Source organism: Staurois parvus, unplaced genomic scaffold (genome assembly GCF_062004578.1).
Source record: "Staurois parvus isolate SC_StPar_1 unplaced genomic scaffold, SC_StPar_1.0 ptg000086l, whole genome shotgun sequence".
Classification (NCBI taxonomy): Eukaryota; Metazoa; Chordata; class Amphibia; order Anura; family Ranidae; genus Staurois; species Staurois parvus.
The window spans coordinates 9,275,553-9,294,290 of NW_028317882.1; the positions used below are offsets into that span (position 1 = coordinate 9,275,553).

General features: G+C 41.8%; 1 protein-coding gene across 2 annotated transcripts in view; it reads left to right on the plus strand.

Moving 5' to 3' along the window:
• Positions 1 to 2,044: 2,044 nt before the first annotated feature.
• The window catches only part of CIST1 (colon, intestine and stomach enriched 1), a 96,069-nt gene continuing 79,375 nt past the window's right edge, over positions 2,045 to 18,738 (plus strand). For both annotated transcript variants that reach the window (XM_089670023.1, XM_089670025.1), the window contains exon 1: positions 2,045 to 2,171. In XM_089670023.1, coding sequence (XP_089526149.1) covers positions 2,105 to 2,171 — 67 coding nt within the window. In that variant the 5' untranslated portion in view covers positions 2,045 to 2,104. The remainder of the gene's footprint in view (positions 2,172 to 18,738) is intronic.

Sequence of the window (18,738 nt, forward strand, 5' to 3'; positions counted from 1 at the left end):
CCCCCAGGCAATGGGGGATCATGGGGCCCCTGTGTCCTTGTCCAAACTCAAAAAAGCCTATGAAAAAAGGTACCAGGGGCATCTCATGGGGCCCCCTGCTGACCCCAGGCCCTCAGGCAGTGCCCGAGTTTCCAAATGGTCAGTCCGCCCCTGGTGTTCACATACAATCTTTGAAGAACTCCCATTTCTGTGTTGTGTTCATCGATGCCAATATTCCCTCCCACCAATGACACCATGTGCACACATATTTTGCATATTTTTTATTTTCAGACAAATGGTACCAATTCCAATAGTTGTTTGCAACATGGAGACCTTATCTACCATAGCCCTCCCTGCACCAATAAGAACTGACCCCTGTCTGATCTGTCTACCCCATTATAATCCAATTCTCCCTCCCCCTCCATCCTAGTTTAGATAGATACTCCTCCAGCCTCCCCATAAACCTCTCCCTCAGCACAGCAGACCCCCTTCCATTTAGGTGCAAACCATCTCTAGCATATAGGTTGCACCCAAGTGAAAATTCAGTCCAGTGCTCTAGAAACCAAAATCCTTCCCTCTTACACCAGCTCTTTAGCCATGTATTTAGTTCGCTAATTTCCCAGTCTTTCCTGAGTTGCGCATGGCACAGGTAATATTTCAGAGAATATCACCTTGGAGGTCCTTCCCTTCAACTTGCAGCCTAGTTCTTTACATTTATTCTTAGGGAGCCTCCACCTTCCATGTGTTCTGTCATTGGCTCCAACATGGACCAAGACAGCTGGGTCATGCCCAGCCCCTCCCAGTAATTTATCAACTCGGTACACCACATGCCAATCCCTGGCACCAGGGAGACAGCAAACCATTCAGATAAGGCAATCCTGGCAACAAATTATTTTATCAGTCCTGATTATATAATTCTCTATTGCCTCCAACTGTCTAGGCCTTCCTGCACTATCCTCACCACCCCTTCCAGTTGGTCTGCCCTTCCGGTTGTTAGGGATAGCAGTGACATCCAGGGCTGCCACCCCCACATCTTCACCCAACTTGGCAAATGTTTGGGTGTACAAACTCAAACATTTGCCAAGGCCAGCCTTCCTTTTCTGTGAGCCCCTACCACTCCCTCTCATTACAGTAACCCATCTTCCTACCTGATAATCCTGATTAGCCCCTCTACATCAATCCCATTAGCGAACTGCTCAGGGAGCAGAAGAACCCTTTCAAGGTTGTCAGTTCTGCCACTGTTTGAACTTGCTCCTCCAGATCTCTAACATGAGCTTCCAGAAGGACCTTCAACCCTGCTAGCACTCATATCCCAGTTACAATATAAATATTACTAATCGGAAATATCAGTTGTCACTTACAGGTTAGTAGACTCCTGTTATAATCTCCTGTTTTCCACTTAGCAAATGTCCACTTTGTCAAAGGTCCAGCAAGCAAAAATACAGTCACGCTCTAGGCTGAACAAGCTTAGCGTGAGCTGTGCAGAAAGTTATATAGGACCTGTAGCACCTGTAAGCAATTAACCCCTCCCCTTAATTAGCACACTGAAGTAAGGAAAGGAAGAAAAAAAATGCTATTTAAAAAGTGACAGAAAAAGTGATTTAAAAAAGTAGAAGCTTTTAGCAAGACCCAAAGAAGAAAAAAATAACTGCAAGCACCAGCAATCACCAGCAGTGAAAAGTAAAACTGTTTTTCACTCTCCACTCAAATTTCCCACTCTTTAGCTATCAGCCAGCAAAAGTGCAAGTACATTGTATTAGTATTTCACTGATTTAATTGCCTGGAATGTCTCTTTACTAAATCTGCTGAAGATACACATGAAGCGAAGTTCTAGAATTTGTTTAGCATCTTGTTGATTTTTTAAACAGAGCACAGTCAAGAAAAAAATTAAATTAATGGAAACTAATTTCCACGGTAAAAAAAAACCAGCTGTCTTCATATTTACATAGACATTTCTATTGTTTTTTTATTGTCCATATGATGCAACTACTGTGTACTTTAACAAAGAGTTAAGAGTAGGTTTTACCTATTCTCAGATTACACCTGTTCATATCCTTGCCACTAGGATACATAGACGTGGTGAGAAGGTATTTGTCAAGCAGTTGCTGGACTAAGCCTTTCTACCATGGCGGAACCTCACTATCTCTGCTCGTTTTTGCTTCTAGTTCTGCTGAGTGTCCTATTTGTTCAAGGTAACAAGTGTGTGTGTGTGTGTATGTAGTGTAATTTGTGATACAGATTGCTTCAAATATATTGAATATGTAGCACTTTACAGAATATGGATTCACAAAGGAATTTATACATTAGATGACATTTGCTAGAAAAATAAAAGTAACTCTTGCCTAGTGTTGCATAGACTTGGAAAGTATGCAGCATAGATGTACTGTATATCTAGTAGAAACTGAAATTAGAATTAAGCATACAAGTATAAGCAATCAGTTGATCCACATCCTTAAAGTGATTCTAAAGGTTGTAATAAAAAAATATAACAAACATGTTATAGTTACCTGCTCTGTGTAATGGTTTTACACAGAACAGTACTGGTCCTTTTCTTTTTGGGTTACCGGCTCCTCCCCCTGTTGAGTGTCCCCACTAGGAAGACTCCTGCTATGGGGGCTCTTGAGCAGTCTCGCTCCTGAGCTGCGCTCCTGTGAATGGATATTGTCCATTCAAACACAGAGCGTGGCTCGGCCCCACCCCCACTCTCTCCTCATTGGCTCACTTGACAGTAGCAGGAGCCAATGGCTCTCATGCAGATCACTGGATCAAGATGGAGCTCAGGTAAGTATAAGTGGGGGGCTGAGGGGGAGCTGCACTCAGAAGGTTTTTTGTCACCTTAGTACAAAGAATGCATTAAGGTACAGGGCATCCAGAAAGTATTCACAGCGCTTAACTTTTTTGCCACATTTTGTTGTTACAGCCTTATCCCAAAATGGATTAAATTTATTTTTTCCTCAACATTCTACAAACAATACCCCATAATGACAACATGAAAGAAGTTAATTTTGAAATCTTTGCAATTTATTAAAAATAAAAAAAACACATGTACATAAGTATTCATAGCCTTTTCCATGACACTCAAAATTGAGTTCTGGTGCATCCTGTTCCCACTGATCATCCTTGAGATGTTTCCACAACTTGATTGGAGTCCACCTGTGGGAAATTCAGTTGATTGGACATGATTAGGAAAGGCATAAACCTGTCTATATAAGGTCCCACAGTTAACAGTGCATGTCACAAACCAAACCATGAAGTCCAAGGAATTGACCGTAGACCTCCGAGACAGGATTGTATCAAGGCACAGATCTGGGGAAGGGTACAGAAAAAGTTCTGCAGCACTGAAGGTTCCAATGAGTACAGTGGCCTCCATCATCCCTAAATGGAAGAAATTTGGACCCACCAGGACCTTCCTAGAGCGGGTCGCCTGGCCAAAATGTGCGAGGGAGAAGGGCCATAGCCAGGGAGGTAACAAAGCACCCAATGGTCACTCTGAAAGAGCTCCAGCATTTCTCTGTGGAGAGGAGCATCTTCCAGAAGAACAACCATCTCTGCAACACTCGACCAACCAGGCCTGTATGGTAGAGTGGCCAGATGGAAGCCACTCTTCAGTAAAAGGCAAATGGCAGCCTGCCTGGAGTTTGCCAAAAGGCACCTAAGGGACTTTCAGACCATGAGAAACAAAACTCTATGGTTTTATGAAACAAAGATTGAACTCTTTGGTCTGAATGCCAAGCGTCATGTCTGGAGGAAACCAGGCACCGCTCACGACCTGGCCAATGCCATCCCTATAATGAAGCATGGTGGTGGCAGCATCATGTTGTGGGGATGTTTTTCAGAAGCAGGAACTGGGAGACTAGTCAGGATCAAAGGAAAGATGAATGCAGCAATGTACAGAGGCATCCTTGATGAAAACCTGTTCCAGAGTGCTCTGGACCTTAGACTGGGACGACAGTTCATCTTTCAACAGGACAACAACCCTAAGCAAACAGCCCACATAACAAAGGAGTGGCCACGGGTCAACTCTGTGAATGTCTTGGAGTGGCCCAGCCAGAGGCCAGACTTGAACCCGATTTGAACATCTCTGGAGAGATCTGAAAATGGCTGTGCTCCCTATCCAACCTGATGAAGCTTGAAAGGTACTGCAAAGAAGAATGGGAGAAATTAGGCAAAAAATAGGCAATTGAGGCTTGGTGCTAAAGGTGCTTCCACAAAGTATTGAGCAAAGGCTGTGAATACTTATGTACATGTGTTTTTTTTTTTTTTCATTTTATATTTTTAATAAATTGCAGATTTCAAAACGAACTTCTTTTACATCATCATTATGGGGTATTGTTTGTAGAATGTTGAGGAAAAAATTAATTTAATCCATTTTGGGATAAGGCTGTAACAACAAAATGTGGCAAAAAAGTTAAGCGCTGTGAATACTTTCTGGATGCCCTGTACCTTAATGCATTCTTTGTACTAAGGTGACAAAAAACCTTCTGGGTGCAGCTCCCCTCAGCCCTCCACATATACTTACCTGAGCTCCATCTTGATCCAGTGATGTGCATGAGAGCCATTGGCTCCTGCTACTGTCAAGTGAGCCAATGAGGAGAGAGTGGGGGTGGGGCCCAACCACGCTCTGTGTGTGAATGGACAATGTCCATTCACAGGAGCGCAGCTTGGGAGTGAGCCTGCTCAAGAGCCCCCATAGCAGGAGGCTTCCTAGTGGGGACACTCAGCAGGGGGAGGAGCAAAATGTGGCAAAAGTTAAGCGCTGTGAATACTTTCTGGATGCACTGTAACTTCTGCCTTTAGAACCACTTTAATGCTCTAACAGTAACACATTGGGATTGATTTACTAAAACTGGAGAGTGCAAATCTGGTGCTGCTGTGCATGGTAGCCAGTCAGCTTCTAACCTCAGCTTGTTCAATTAAGCTTTGACAATAAAACCTGGAAGCTGATTGGTTTCTATGTAGAGCTCTACCAGATTTTGTACTCTCCAGTTTTAATAAATCAACCCCATTGACTCTGTGGGGTTGGTTTACTAAAGGTAAATAGGCTGTTCACTTTGCAAGAGAAGTTGCACTTTGCAAGGGGATTTGCCCCAGAGCATAGTGAATGAGGTGACGTTCTGCTTAATTCCATTATCCAGCCATGTACAAGCAAGAACGCTTTTTGTATTTCCTTGCACCTGATTGGGTATTCTTTGCAAAATTAAATTTCACCACATTCACTAAGCTTGGTGGAAAATTTCTTTGCAAAGTGCAACTTCCCTTGCCTTCAGTAAATCATACTTTGCAAAGTACCAGATGGGTCTCATATTAATCACACAAATGAAAAAGTGGCAAACGCTTATTTAAAGCAATACTAAAAGTTTTTTTTTTTTTTTTTTAACAAACATGTCTATAATTACCTACTGTGTACAGTGGTTTTGCACAGAGCAGCCTGGATCCTCCTCCTCTTGGGTCCCCCACAGGCTCTCCTGGCTCATCCTGTTGGGTGCCCCCATGGCAAGCAGATTGCTATGGGGGCACCCGCTGCTCTGTGTGTCCATTCACAGACGGAGCCTCAGTTTGGCCCCACCCCTCTCTCTTCATTGGCTCACTGGCTGTGATTAACAGCAGTCTCAGCCAATGAGGAAGCTGTCAGTGGAGGCTGTCATGCACATCGCTGGATCTTGATGGGGCTCAGTGAAGTACTGAGGGGGCTGGGGGCACTGCTGTACACAGAAGAAAAACCTTGAGCCTTTACAACCAACTAATTGGCAGCATGCAGAACATCTGCACTTGCACTGAATGACTAGTTTATGGCATCTCTACAGCAGAGGAGAAAAGATTGTTTGCAGCATTTTAGAAACTCTCTCCATCAGAGGAAAAAAGTTTAAACAGAAGGTAGTGTAGCATTGTGTGCAGTATGTACAGTAGTGTTGTTGTTACAGTGCTAATAATGTTACCTAAAACTAGCTTTACGGGAGTAACTACATACTGGGCGAGTCAGGGTTGAGACCTGATATAATCACGATTTCGTACAGATAAAACATGCAAGTGTTTATTTTATTAAACTTTTTCCTATACAGCCAAGAACATTTTAAAGCACTACCAAACCATTAAAGCTTTGAAATATTAAACCATTGAACTTTCTGTTGAAATGAGCTAAATGCATTCCAAACATTGCACTGACAGACATTTTTAAAAGGTTTGATAGTTCCCATTTTACTTATTTGTAGTAATCTGTTAAGATATAGAAACCTAGCTGTTTTACATCTTGTATATATTGACACCACGGCAGCCATTCGAAATTTTGGGGCCCCTTACACAGCTTTAGGCCTGGGCCCCCTTTGGCCTGACCACCAACACTCCCCAGGGCCCTCCTACTGGCTATCCCACTGAGTCCTTCAATGCACCCACTTTTATTTTAACACTTTAGCAACCTAATAAATGAACATGAAATGTGTAGTCGAAGTCATCTGTACCGACCTCTACAGTGGATCTAAAAAGTCTACACGCCCCTATTAAAATGTCAGCTTTCTGTGATGTAAAAAAATGGAACGAAGATAAATAATTTCAGAACTTTTTCCACCTTTAATGTAACCTGTAAACTGTACAACTCAGTTGAACAAGAAACTGAAATCTTTTAAGTGGAGGGAAGTAAACATAAAAACCTAAAATAATATGGTTGCATAAGTATGCACACCCTTAAACGAATACTTTGTTGAAGCACCTTTCGATTTTATTACAGCACTGTCTTTTTGGGTATGAGTCCATCAGCATGGCACATCTTGACTTGGCAATATTTGCCCACTCTGCCTTGCAAAAACAGGATTCAGGCCTGGGCTCTGGCTGGGCCATTCCAAAACTTTAATCTTCTTCTGGTGAAGCCATTCCTTTGTTGATTTGGATGTATGCTTTGGGTCGTTGTTATGCTGAAAGATGAAGTTCCTCTTCATGTTCAGATTTGTAGCAGAAGTCTGAAGGTTTTGTGCCAATATTGACTGGTATTTGGAACTGTTCATAATTCCCTCTACCTTGACTAAGGCCCCAGTTCCAGATGAAGAAAAACAGCCCCAAAGCATGATGCTGCCACCACAATGCTTCACTGTGGGTATGGTGTTCTTTTTGGTGATGTGCAGTGTTGTTTTTGCACCAAACATATCTTTTGGAATTATGGCCAAAAGTTCATACTTGGTTTCATTAAAACCATAACACATTTTCCCACATGCCTTTGGGAGACTTGGATGTTTTTCTTTGCAAGAAAAGTCTTCCATCTTGCTACTCTACCCCAGCGTTTCTCAACCTTTTTCAGTCAAAGCACCCTTTAAAATTATGGACAATTTCAAGGCACTTCTAAAATTATGGACAGTCCCGAGCCACCCTTTACAATTTTGGACAGTCTTGAGACACCCCATTCTAAAATGTAAAAAACTAGGGGAGAGTCAAACAAAGATGCTGTGCAGACATCTGACATCCTCCTTATCAACTATTGATGTCATTGGTTGTCAGGACGCCAGTGGATAGAAGGTTGTAATGGCAATGAAAACCTGTGGCTTTGTGAAACTAAAAGGCAGGCTTCTTCCACCTGCTGGCTTGTATACAAGTTTTGGGCAACTTTTAGACATTTTGCCAAGGCACCCCTGGAAAAGAACTCAAGGCACTCCAGGGTGCCTGGGCACCCTGGTTCAGAAAGGCTGCTCTACCCCATAGCCCAGACATATGAGGAATACAGGAGATTGTTTTCATATGTACCACACAGTCAGTACTTGCCAGATATTCCTGCAGCTCCTTTAACCCCTTCACGCCTAAGGGTAAATCTTAACGCCTAAGCACAATTTTGCAACTTTTACATGTGTTAGTAAAACCGTACATATCATCACAACTTCTTTGTGCATCCAGGTGAAATATACCTTGTTTTTTTCAGGACAAATTGGGCTTTCATATGGTGGTAAATGATAATAGATATTTCCTGATTTTTTTTTTTTATTATCAAAGGAAAACTGGCCCAAAATAGTGAAAAAAAATTACTGTTGTTAAATTAGCTGTGTGTTTCTTCTTACTACCATAACCTACCACCAAAGAACAACCCAAAATACATTTTCCAGCTATTAGTGATCACAGCGATACCATATATGTGTATGTTATTTGTTGTTTATACCTGTACTACAGCCCAGAAACAATAGTGCGCATTTTTGTTTTTTGGTATTTTTACCTAAAACATGCGCCGATGCCAATTTTTTAAAAAATCCTGACCTTGACCCAAACACTACCTTGGCACTGAACTAGATGAAACCTTGATCTAGGTATTTTTTCTTTATTTTTTATTTTATTTTTTAAAATTGATTTATTTATTTGTATTTTTTTTTTTTACATTTTTTTCCTCTATGCAAAGGAAAGATAGAGATACAATGTATCTCTCTCCACTCAGGGAGGAAAAAAAACAAGGGGGGCAGGCTGTACAGGGACTGATCACTGTGATAGCAAATCAGAGGCCATGACAGAGATCATGTGACCCGGAATCAGGAGCCCCGGGTCTCAATGACACCCCGGTCTTTGTGCTGGGAGCGCGCTGTGAGGCGGGATCCCAGCACAAAGACAGGTACGCAAATATGAGGCCCCATGGAAAAAAAACCCAGTTCTGCGAGTCCGCATATTTGTGTTACGTTGGCGTCAAGGGGTTAATGTTGCTGTAGGCTTCTTGACAGCCTCCCAGACCAGTTTTCTTCTTGTCTTTTCATCAGTTTTGGAGGGACGTCCAGTTCTTGGTAATATCACTGTTTCCCCATATTTTCTCCACTTGATGATGACTGTCTTCACTGTGTTCAAGATCTAATGCCTTGGAAATTCTTTTGTACCCTTCTCCTGGCTGAGCCCTTTTAATGATGATATCCCTCTGATGCTTTGGAAGCTCTCTGCGGACCATGGCTTTTGCTGTAGGATGCGACTAAGAAAATGTCAGGAAAGACCTACTAGAACAGCTGAACTTTATTTAGGGTTAATCAGAGGCACTTTAAATGATGGCAGGTGTGTACTGACTCCTATTTAACATGATTTTGAATGTGATTGATTAATTCTGAACACATCCCCAGTTATAAGAGGGTGTACACACTTATGCAACCACATTATTTTAGTTTTTTGTTTACTCCCCCCCTTAAAGATTTCAGTTTGTTTTTCAATTGAATTGTACAGTTTATAGGTCACATTAAAGGTGGAAATAGTTCTGAAATGGTTTATCTTTGTCTCATTTTTTTACATCAGGGCAACCTGACATTTTAACAGGGGTGTAGACTTTTTATATCCACTGTATATAAGACCCCCTAACACCTACCAACCTCTATATAAGACTCCCTGACACCCACTTGCCTCTATATAAAACTTCCAGACATCTACCTACCTCTATATGAGACCCCTTGACACCAGAGAGTTGTGCTGTCAGTTTGGAGGATCCTGTGAGGGAGGACATTGTGAGGAAGACACACCTCCTTATAAAAGCTCTGTCACTTCAGAGGAGCCTCCCTCATATCTCCTCAAATACAGCCTCCTTCACCTCAGGCGCAGCCTCCATCCCTTTATTTACCATCAGAGGGAGCCTCCATCTCCTCACGCTCAGGGTCCTTTCACATGAGCGTCCTGTTTGTTTCATCAGTTCAGTCACATTTTTTCAAAGAAAAAAAATCCGTTTACATCAGTTTTTCATCAGTTTTTTAACATTCACTTAACCATTTGAGTTCCAGAGCCATTTTTTTATTTTTAATATCTTTGGTTTACATTATTAAAAAATAATTTCTGAAAGCAGACACCCTAGAGCAGCAGTCTCCAAACTACGGCCTGGGGGCTGGATGCGGCCCTTTGCTTGCCCTTATCCAGCTCTTGGGGCACTTTTTCTCCCACTGACATCAACAAGGGGGCATAAATCCTGCTACTGACATCAATAACAATCACTATTCCTCTCATTGAAACAAACCAAGGGGCACTATTCTTCCCACTGACACCAACAATGGGGCACTATTCTTCCCATTGACACCAACATAGGGGCACTATTTCTCCAACTTACACCAAGAATAGGGCGCTATTCCTCCCCTAATGCCAAAGATGCATTGTTTACTTCAATGACACAAGGCAATTTCTACTCCCAATGGCTACAGTCCAGCCCCCCTAAAGTCTGAAAGTCAGTAAACTGGCCCTTGTTTAAAAAGTTTGGAGACCTCTGCCCTAGAGAATAAATTTGTGTTAGTTCCAATTTTTTATGTCACTTGATATTAGTGCAACGGTTTATAAAATGCAAGTTTTCAGAAAAAAATACACTAAAGTTAATTTTAGGGCACACAAACACAATCTTTTACCCAATTTTCTGGTAAAATATACACAGAGATAAAGGTGCACAGAATAGATACCCAACTTGTCAAACATTAAAATTGTGTGCACCCGTGAAACAGCAAAAAAAAGTCAATATCCTATTTTTATATTTTTCATAGGCGATATTTTAAAAGCCCCTAAAGGTAATCGGTTTAGGTTTAGCGCTACCCATGAGCTCTGGTGCTAAATGTATTGATCTCACACTAGTGTGTGCAGTGATATGTAACGTGTAGCACAATTGCCATTTTTTATGTAGGCACCCCCAATCATTGCATATTTTTATGTATGTCTGTGTATGTGGGGGTGGGGAGGCTCAACGTTTTTGTTTTTTTGTTTTTTTTACTTTTAATGTCAGGTCCTCTTTGTATGGGGGAGGGTGTTGAGGAGGGGGGGGCAGTGTGTGCAAAGAGGGGGCAGGAGAGGAGCAGTGTATACAGTGAGGGAGCAGGGTATACAGACAGGCTCCTTCACTTGCCTCTGTCACTAAATGTCGTTTCTGTTTTTTAAATGTAATTGTCGGTTTACTTCAGTGGTGGGGCTGAATGACAACTCCTTCTTGGAGCTATAAAAGTAAAGAACAAAAAAAGCCAGCAATTACATTTAAAAACAAAGACATTTAGCGCTGTCAGGTGAGGGAGCCTGCCTGTAAACACTGCTCTCTCACTGTATTCACAGCTCCTCTCCTCTCTTGCCTTTCTCAAGCCCCCCCACCAATCTCCAGTACACACGGCCCCCCACAACCCCCAGCCAAATGGTCAGTCTGCCAGTGGATGGGGCGTGGGTCTCTCAGAATGGCCCCTCTGGACACCCAGGCCCCCTACATGTTTATTGGTTGTCCCCCCCGATGGTAGCCCTGGTTGACACACTGTAGTTCAATGTGTGCATGTTGAGGGACAACTTCTGTGCCACTTACCAACTTCTGTACTGTATATGTAAACGTTTTTGGAGGTTATAACCACATATATTTAAGGATGAGTCTGTAATTACTGAGAAGATATATTTGCTACACACAGCCTTTATCAATTTGATGAAATCCATTAAATACTACTGTAGATATCTCCTGGTTAATATATCGTCTGTGTGAAATGGCTGATAATTTGAAGCAACAGGCTGTATCACAAAGATAAAACAACATATCCTGAGTTCTCATTATGCGTATATACTTTTACATACTCAAGTACTCATTTGTGAATAGTTGTACTATTTTTTTTTTTCTGTAACAATGTCTGTAGGCAGCAGCGCCTAAGACACTAATTACATCCTTTATGTTTATATGTTGCCCTGAATAACTGCATTCATCCTAGGACTCAAGGACACTAGGCTGCAGGAGCTGCCTGTGTCCTAGCAACCTAGGACACTAGGCAACAATGGCCAACTGTATCCTAGCAACCAAGGACAATAGGTGGCAGGAGCAAACTGCATCATAGCAACCTACGATGCTAGACAGCAGGACCTGCTCGAATCCTAGCAACTTAGGACACTAGGCAGCAATGGCCACCTGCATCCTAGCAACCAAGGACACTAGGTGGCAGGAGGAGACTGCATCATAGTAACCTAGGATGCTAGACAGTAGAACCTGCTTGTAACCTAGCAACTTGGGACGCTAGGCAGCAATGGCCACCTGCATCCTAGCAAACAAAAACACATAATGGCAGGAGTTACCTGTGCTCTAGCAAACGAGGATGCTAGTCAGCAGGAGCTGTGAACAGACATAAGCCCCCAAGACTCACAAACGTAAATGCCTAAAAAAGGCCATCAGAGTTGAAGTGGAAGGGCTCCACACATTTGTTCCAAAGGCTCCAGGACATGAGGGTTTGCCCATGTGCTGGAGGGATCCCCCCTTAAGGGGATGGTTCATTGTGAAATAATTTCACAAATCAGAGTTGCCCCCAACAGATGCTAGTTAACAGCTTCTCGTACTGGTACGTTGGAAGGTAGATATCTTGGTCATCTCTGCAGCTGCAGCAATGACTGAGATATAATTTTTTAGTCCCAGTGATTCTGTACAAAGTAAAAGAAATCCTAGTGGTCAAAAAGCCACTGGAATACATTTATGGGCAACGAAAGGGGCTCCCTCCCCCCTTGCTGCCTCTGCCAGGCCCTCCTGTGTTATTGAGGGGCCTGGTAAGGATGCGACCAGTGGAATCCATTTCTAGGGACACAGTGAGAAGAACTGATGTTGTTCCTCCCATGTCAGAAATTGGAAGCAACAACGATTTAATCACTTCCAGTTTTGGTCTCGTGAACAAGCCGTTACCAGCTTGAACAAGCATCTGATCAAACCAATCATGGCTTGATCAGAAGCTTTGGACACCAGAGGAGAGACATGAAGTCTAATAAACCCCAGATCTCTGCATAAAGAGGACATAGCCCATGAACAACATCCCTTGTGATAACAATAAAAGAGATTTTTTGAAAAAAATAAAAGGTACAATCTTAAAAAAAAAAATTAAATAAAATGTTAAAAAAATTTAAAGCTCCCTCGTTCGCCGTGCTCAAACACAAATGCGCACACAGGTCTTGCACGCATATGTAAACAGCGATTGAGCACACACATAAGGTATCATTGTGAACATCAGAGCAAGGGAAGTTAGCGCCAGACCTCCTCTGTGACTCTAAACTGGTAACCTGTAAAGGCTTTTAAAGCATAACCTATGGAGATTTTTAGGTACCATAGTTTGGTGCCATTCCCCAGACATACACAATTTTAAAGTGTGACATGTTTGGTATCTATTTACTCAGCATGACATCATCTTTTATATATTTTTTTAAACAAATGGGAATTATCATGTGTTTTTGTGCATTAAAATGTATTAAAGTGTATTTTTTCCAAAACATTTAATAAATATCGCAAATATCGTGTGACACAAAAATATGCAACACCAACTATTTTATTCCCTAGGGCCTCTGCTTAAAAATATATATAATGTTTAGGCATTCTAATTAGTTTTCTAGCAAGAAAAAAATGTGTTTTACATGTAGGAAAGGCATGTCAGAATTGGCCCTGACTGGAAGTGGTTAAAGTGAATGACTAGTGTGTCAATAGTGGGCAGGTACCACTTATTAATAACTTTGCTTACAAAGGGAAAGGGCTCCTTCACATTGCCAACATAGTCCAATGACTCCATAGGTTGTTTCTAGTCCTTGCAGCAGAAGATTTTAAACACTGAGGTATTGGGAAGGTCTTTGCAGGCCTAAGAGCTCTAAAAGACCATATACCTGGAACAACCGTAGCAATTACATTAGAATAACTAAGTCATATAGAATTTTCTGAAATAGAATGGACCATCAATCTGAATCAGGCACGCTTAGAGTTGAAGGCTCAGTAGGATCAGAACTAGGCTCTGCCATGGATGGCGCTGGTGTAGACTTAGGCCTGTGCAAGCAGATTGCTCCATTAAATGTGCACAAACCAACAAAAAAAGGTGGATATTGTGGGTTTGATTTACTAAAACTGGAGAGTGCAAAATCTGGTGCAGCTCTGTAGACTCCTATAGGTGTACCGCTACATAAATAAAATGCTCCTAAACATAACAGAAATAAAATAGCAGATCTCTTTGAAAAAGTAACACAGTATATGCATCAGAAAACATTGAAAGGTTTGGGAAATAGGGCCACCTTCTGCACAATCGATCAGAAACTTTAGGTGGATAAATGCTGCTAACACTTATGCCTGCAAAAGATGAAAGATGCAACACTTTTAGTTCCTGCCACTACTTGTTTATGTGTTTCTGAAATTGACCTTTCTTTATCATCCATTGAGAGTCACAGGTTTTGTAGAAATTCTTAAACAGTCAGGTTATACTGCCGCCTTTGGGGGGTTGGGTCGCTGGCAAACAAAAAAAAAAACATTATAGTAGAAGTATAGGCAAAACTTCTTTTTTTTTCATTTTGGATAGAGTAAGGGAGGGTTGTAACCTCTGTCAGCTTATTTTTTTTGCCATCTGTTCCATTGGGGAGATTTACCTTCACCGACTGTCCCATAGCCAAAACAGGAAGTGAAGGAGAATCCCTGAAAATTAAGGGAATTCCTTGGGGACCCCCAGGTCACAACTAGTGTCCCTATTGGAAAATTTTTCCTTTTTTACTTTTCTGGGGACAATTAAAATTTTGAGATTTCTTTTACTTTCAGAGAGGGTGAATTTCTGTAAAAAGGTAACAGACAGCAATAAAAACCTGAAAAGGTGTTCTAATCCATTGCCTTTAGTTATACTTTAAACGAGCCCCCATATAACTCTACCTCCAACCATCATGTTTTTGCCAGTGTTCTACATTCTTCTTGTTTTTCAACTGGGGTGCAATTTTGGTTCACCCAGGGTCCCATGAGCAAAGGATTAGCATCATGAGTTGCCATTTTATGAGTAGGCTGCAAATTGTAAATAAAAGAGAGAAGTTTGCAAGGTGTCATACACCTTGTTGGACTTAACCTCCTGTAAGCCAGCACATTTTATAAAGTGGCAAAATTCCTTTAGTTCAGCTTTAACCTCCCTGGCAGTCTGATTATTTCAGATTTTTGGTGCTGAAAGCGGTACCATTATTTTGCATGGAAATATGTATTTTTTTATTGTAGGCTATAATTTTTAGGACTAACTCACTGAAATCTGTCCGAACAAGAGTCTAGTAAACATTCCGGATATGATAAAACTTGAAACACAAAATCATAAATTATTTTTTAATAAATAATCATAAAAAATAATAATTTTAATTCAATGATATAATCAAACCAAAAACACTGAAATTTGAAATAGAGCGCCAAGTTCGCATATCGCTGAGCAAAGTCGCAGAATCGTTTTCATTGTCTGATGACGAATTTCCCCACGAATCACTATCACTCAATTCTGCAAGTGGTTCTGATTTACTATCACTGTTCTCTAGCTGGTCTAAAACTGCTTTTGACCTAAAGGGACACTTTTTGGACGCCATGGACTTTTCTAAGTTTCCAGGCAGAAAGAACAGTCAAAATGCAGGTAGGGCACAGGACAAAGCAGTAGGGACAAAATGTATTTTCACATACATTTCACATTGTTTGAAACAGCAATGTTTTACTATGTAATATTCGTTTAAAAATTTTAAAAAATGTAATTTTTTTGTAAATTTGCCGCCGGTTACGGCCGCCGTACGTCCCGACGTCACAGGGACCGGAACACGGAAGCCAGATGCCGGCATCGGCCAGAGGAGATGGCAGGGGACGCATCGCGGGAGCGAAGGACAAGGTAAGCGCTGTAGGGACTTCCTGAGCAACGCCGCATGGTAAGCCCGAGTGTAGCTCGGGGTTACCGCTCTTGGTACTGAAATTTTATCCCGAGCTACACTCGGGAATACCGCCAGGGAGGTTAAGATGTGCTGCTTTAGGTAGTTTCTACACACCAGCTATATAGAGTGATATATCTTCAACAATAGCTTTGGAGGCCATACCCCGACCTTTCTAAGGAGAAAACAGTCTCACTGCAGCAGGTGACCTCAGTTCATACTCAGTACATACTCCTGGGGGCAATTCCTCTCTATCTCTAAATGCCTGTACTCAAGATCCTGGGCCCCTTATTACTATAGGAGTGTCTTCATTAGTGACTTTTATAGCTCTGTTTTGGGAGGATGAGACCTTTCCTGTGCTCACAAGACCCCTTGGGGATGATTTACTCAAACTGGAGAATGCAAAACATGGTGCAGCTGTGCATGATAGTCAATCAGCTTCTAAATTCAGCTTATTCAATTAAGTTTTGACAATAAAAAAAATGGAAACTGCATCAGAGCTATGCACAGCTGCCTATTTGCCTTTCTCCATACACATGTTCCAGAACCACCCAGAAAGTTCTTGAGTGCAGGAGAAGCAATCAAACCTGCAGCATGTTAAACGCTTTAGCGCCGCCCCATAGCAGATATACTGCTACAGGGCAGCAGCTGTGTGCAAAATCATGTGTATATATACAGTTGTGTTCAAAATAATAGTAGTGTGTTGAAAAAAGTGAATAAAGCTCAAAATCCTTCTAATAGCTTTTATTTCCATATACACAAATGCATTGGGAACACTACACATTCTATTCCAAATCAAAACATGAAGAAAAATATATCAAGTTTGTGTTGTACCTCTAAAAAAAGGTGATTATTAGACTGTTCAAAAAAAATAGCAGTGTTTGTATTCTTCTTTACAAACTCAAACATTCACTATATAAACTGAAAAATGTTTGAAGATTTTGCTTTCCTTTGAATCACTTAATATTTAGTTGTATAAGCACTGTTTCTGAGAACTGCTGTACATCTGTGTTGCATGGAGTCAACCAACTTCTGGCACCTGTGAACAGGTATTCCAGCCCAGGATGATTGGTCTACATTCCACAGTTCCAGTTCTTCTCTATTTCTTGGTTTTGCCTCAGAAACTGCATTTTTGATGTCACCCCACAAGTTTTCTATTGGATTAAGATCCGGGGATTGGGCTGGCCACTCCATAATGTCAATCTTGTTGCTCTGGAACCAAGATGTTGCACGTTCACTGGTGTGTTTGAGGTCGTTGTCTTGTTGGAACACCCATTTCAAGGGCATTTCCTCTTCAGCATAAGGCAGCATGACCTCTTCAAGTATTCTGATGTATTCAAACTGATCCATGATCCCTGGTATGCGATAAATAGGCCCAACACCGTAGTATGAGAAACATCCCCATATCATGATGCTTGCACAACCATGCTTCACTGTCTTCAGTGTACTGTGCCTTGAATTCAGTGTTTGGGGGTCGTCTGACAAACTGTCTCCGGCCACTAGACCCAAAAAGAAAATCTTACTTTCATCAGTCCACAAAATGTTGCACCATTTCTCTTTAGGCCAGTCAATGTGCTCTTTGGCAAATTGTAACCTCTTCAGCACGTCTTTTTTTCAACAGTGGGACTTTGCGGGGGCTTCTTGCAGATAGCTTGGCTTCACATAGGCGTCTTCTAATTGTAACAGTACTCACAGGTAACTTTAGATCTTCCTGGAGCTGATTGTTGGCTGAGTCCTTGCCATTTTGGCTATTCTTCTATCCATTCAAATGGTAGTTTTTCGCTTTCTTCCACGTCTTTCAGGTTTTGGTTGCCATTTTAAAGCATTTGCGATCATTTTAGCTGAGCAGCCTATCATTTTCTGCACTTCTTTATATGTTTTCCCCTCTCCAATCAACTTTTTAATCAAGGTACGCTGTTCTTCTGAACAATGTCTGGAACAACCCATTTTCCTCAGAATTTCAGAGAGAAATGCACTGTAACCAGCATGTACAACATTTGCTGCCTTCCTTCCCTAAATAAGGGCAATAATTGGCACCTGTTTTTCAAAGAATGAATGACCTCACTAATAGAACTCCACACTGCTATTTTTTTGAACATGCCCCTTTCAATTAGTGATTCAATTACACAGAATCAGCAGCATGCATGTCTGACTGTTGGGTCTGTTGGATTTCTATTACTCTACTACACCTGCTAGTAAATTATTTGCCATGTAGAAATATCATTTCTACCAAAAACAGTGATTGATCAGGTTAGTGATGTCTGACTGCTATTATTTTGAACACAACTGTACGTGATTTTGCATTTCCGGGTAGGGGGCGTGCGCAAGCTGAGCGCACGCCCTACCCGCGCCGCCGTGGCTGCCAATCACTGGGTCCCAGCTGGTGACAACTCGCCGGCACCCGATGATTGCCGAGCATCTTCGACAGGGGGGAGAACTGTTTGTAAAACAAAACAGTTCACTCCCCTGTCTGCTCCTGCACACAGCTTGCATGACTGCGCATAGTACAGCCATGCAAAGCAGTGTGCTTACAGTGAAGCACTAACACAGCACACTTAGTAAAACAGCACACAGTTAACCCTTTGATCACCCCTCATGTTAACCCCTTCCTGCCCAGTGCCATTAGTACAGTGTCAGTGCTTGCTTTTAATTAGCACTGATCACTGTATTGGTGTTACTGGGGATGTCAGTGACACCAAGTCAGTTCCCCCCAGTGTCAGAATGTCCACCCCAGACCTGCTATAAGTCGCTTATCTCCACCAGTAAAAATAAAAAATAAATGCCCAGTATACACCACCATTTGTAAATGCTATAACTTTCATGTAAACCAATTAATTTGCACGTATTGGGATTTTTTTCAGCAAAGACATATAGCAGAATACATTTTTGGCCTAAATTTATGACGAAATTAGTTTTTTTTTAAAAATTTTTTACTGGACATGTTTAACCACTTGCCAACTGCGCTATAGCCGAATGATGGCTACAGCGTGGTTGTCCAGTCCTGCGTTGACGTTATTCCAGAACGCACCCTGTGATCTCCGTGATTGCTGCGTCCTATGGACACAGCTGATCATGTGCTGTGGTAAAAGGCCAATCACAGCGGCCTTTTACCATGTGATCAGCCTTGTCCAATGACACAGAAGATCACCAGTAAATGCAGTTGCTGGTTATCGGCTGCAC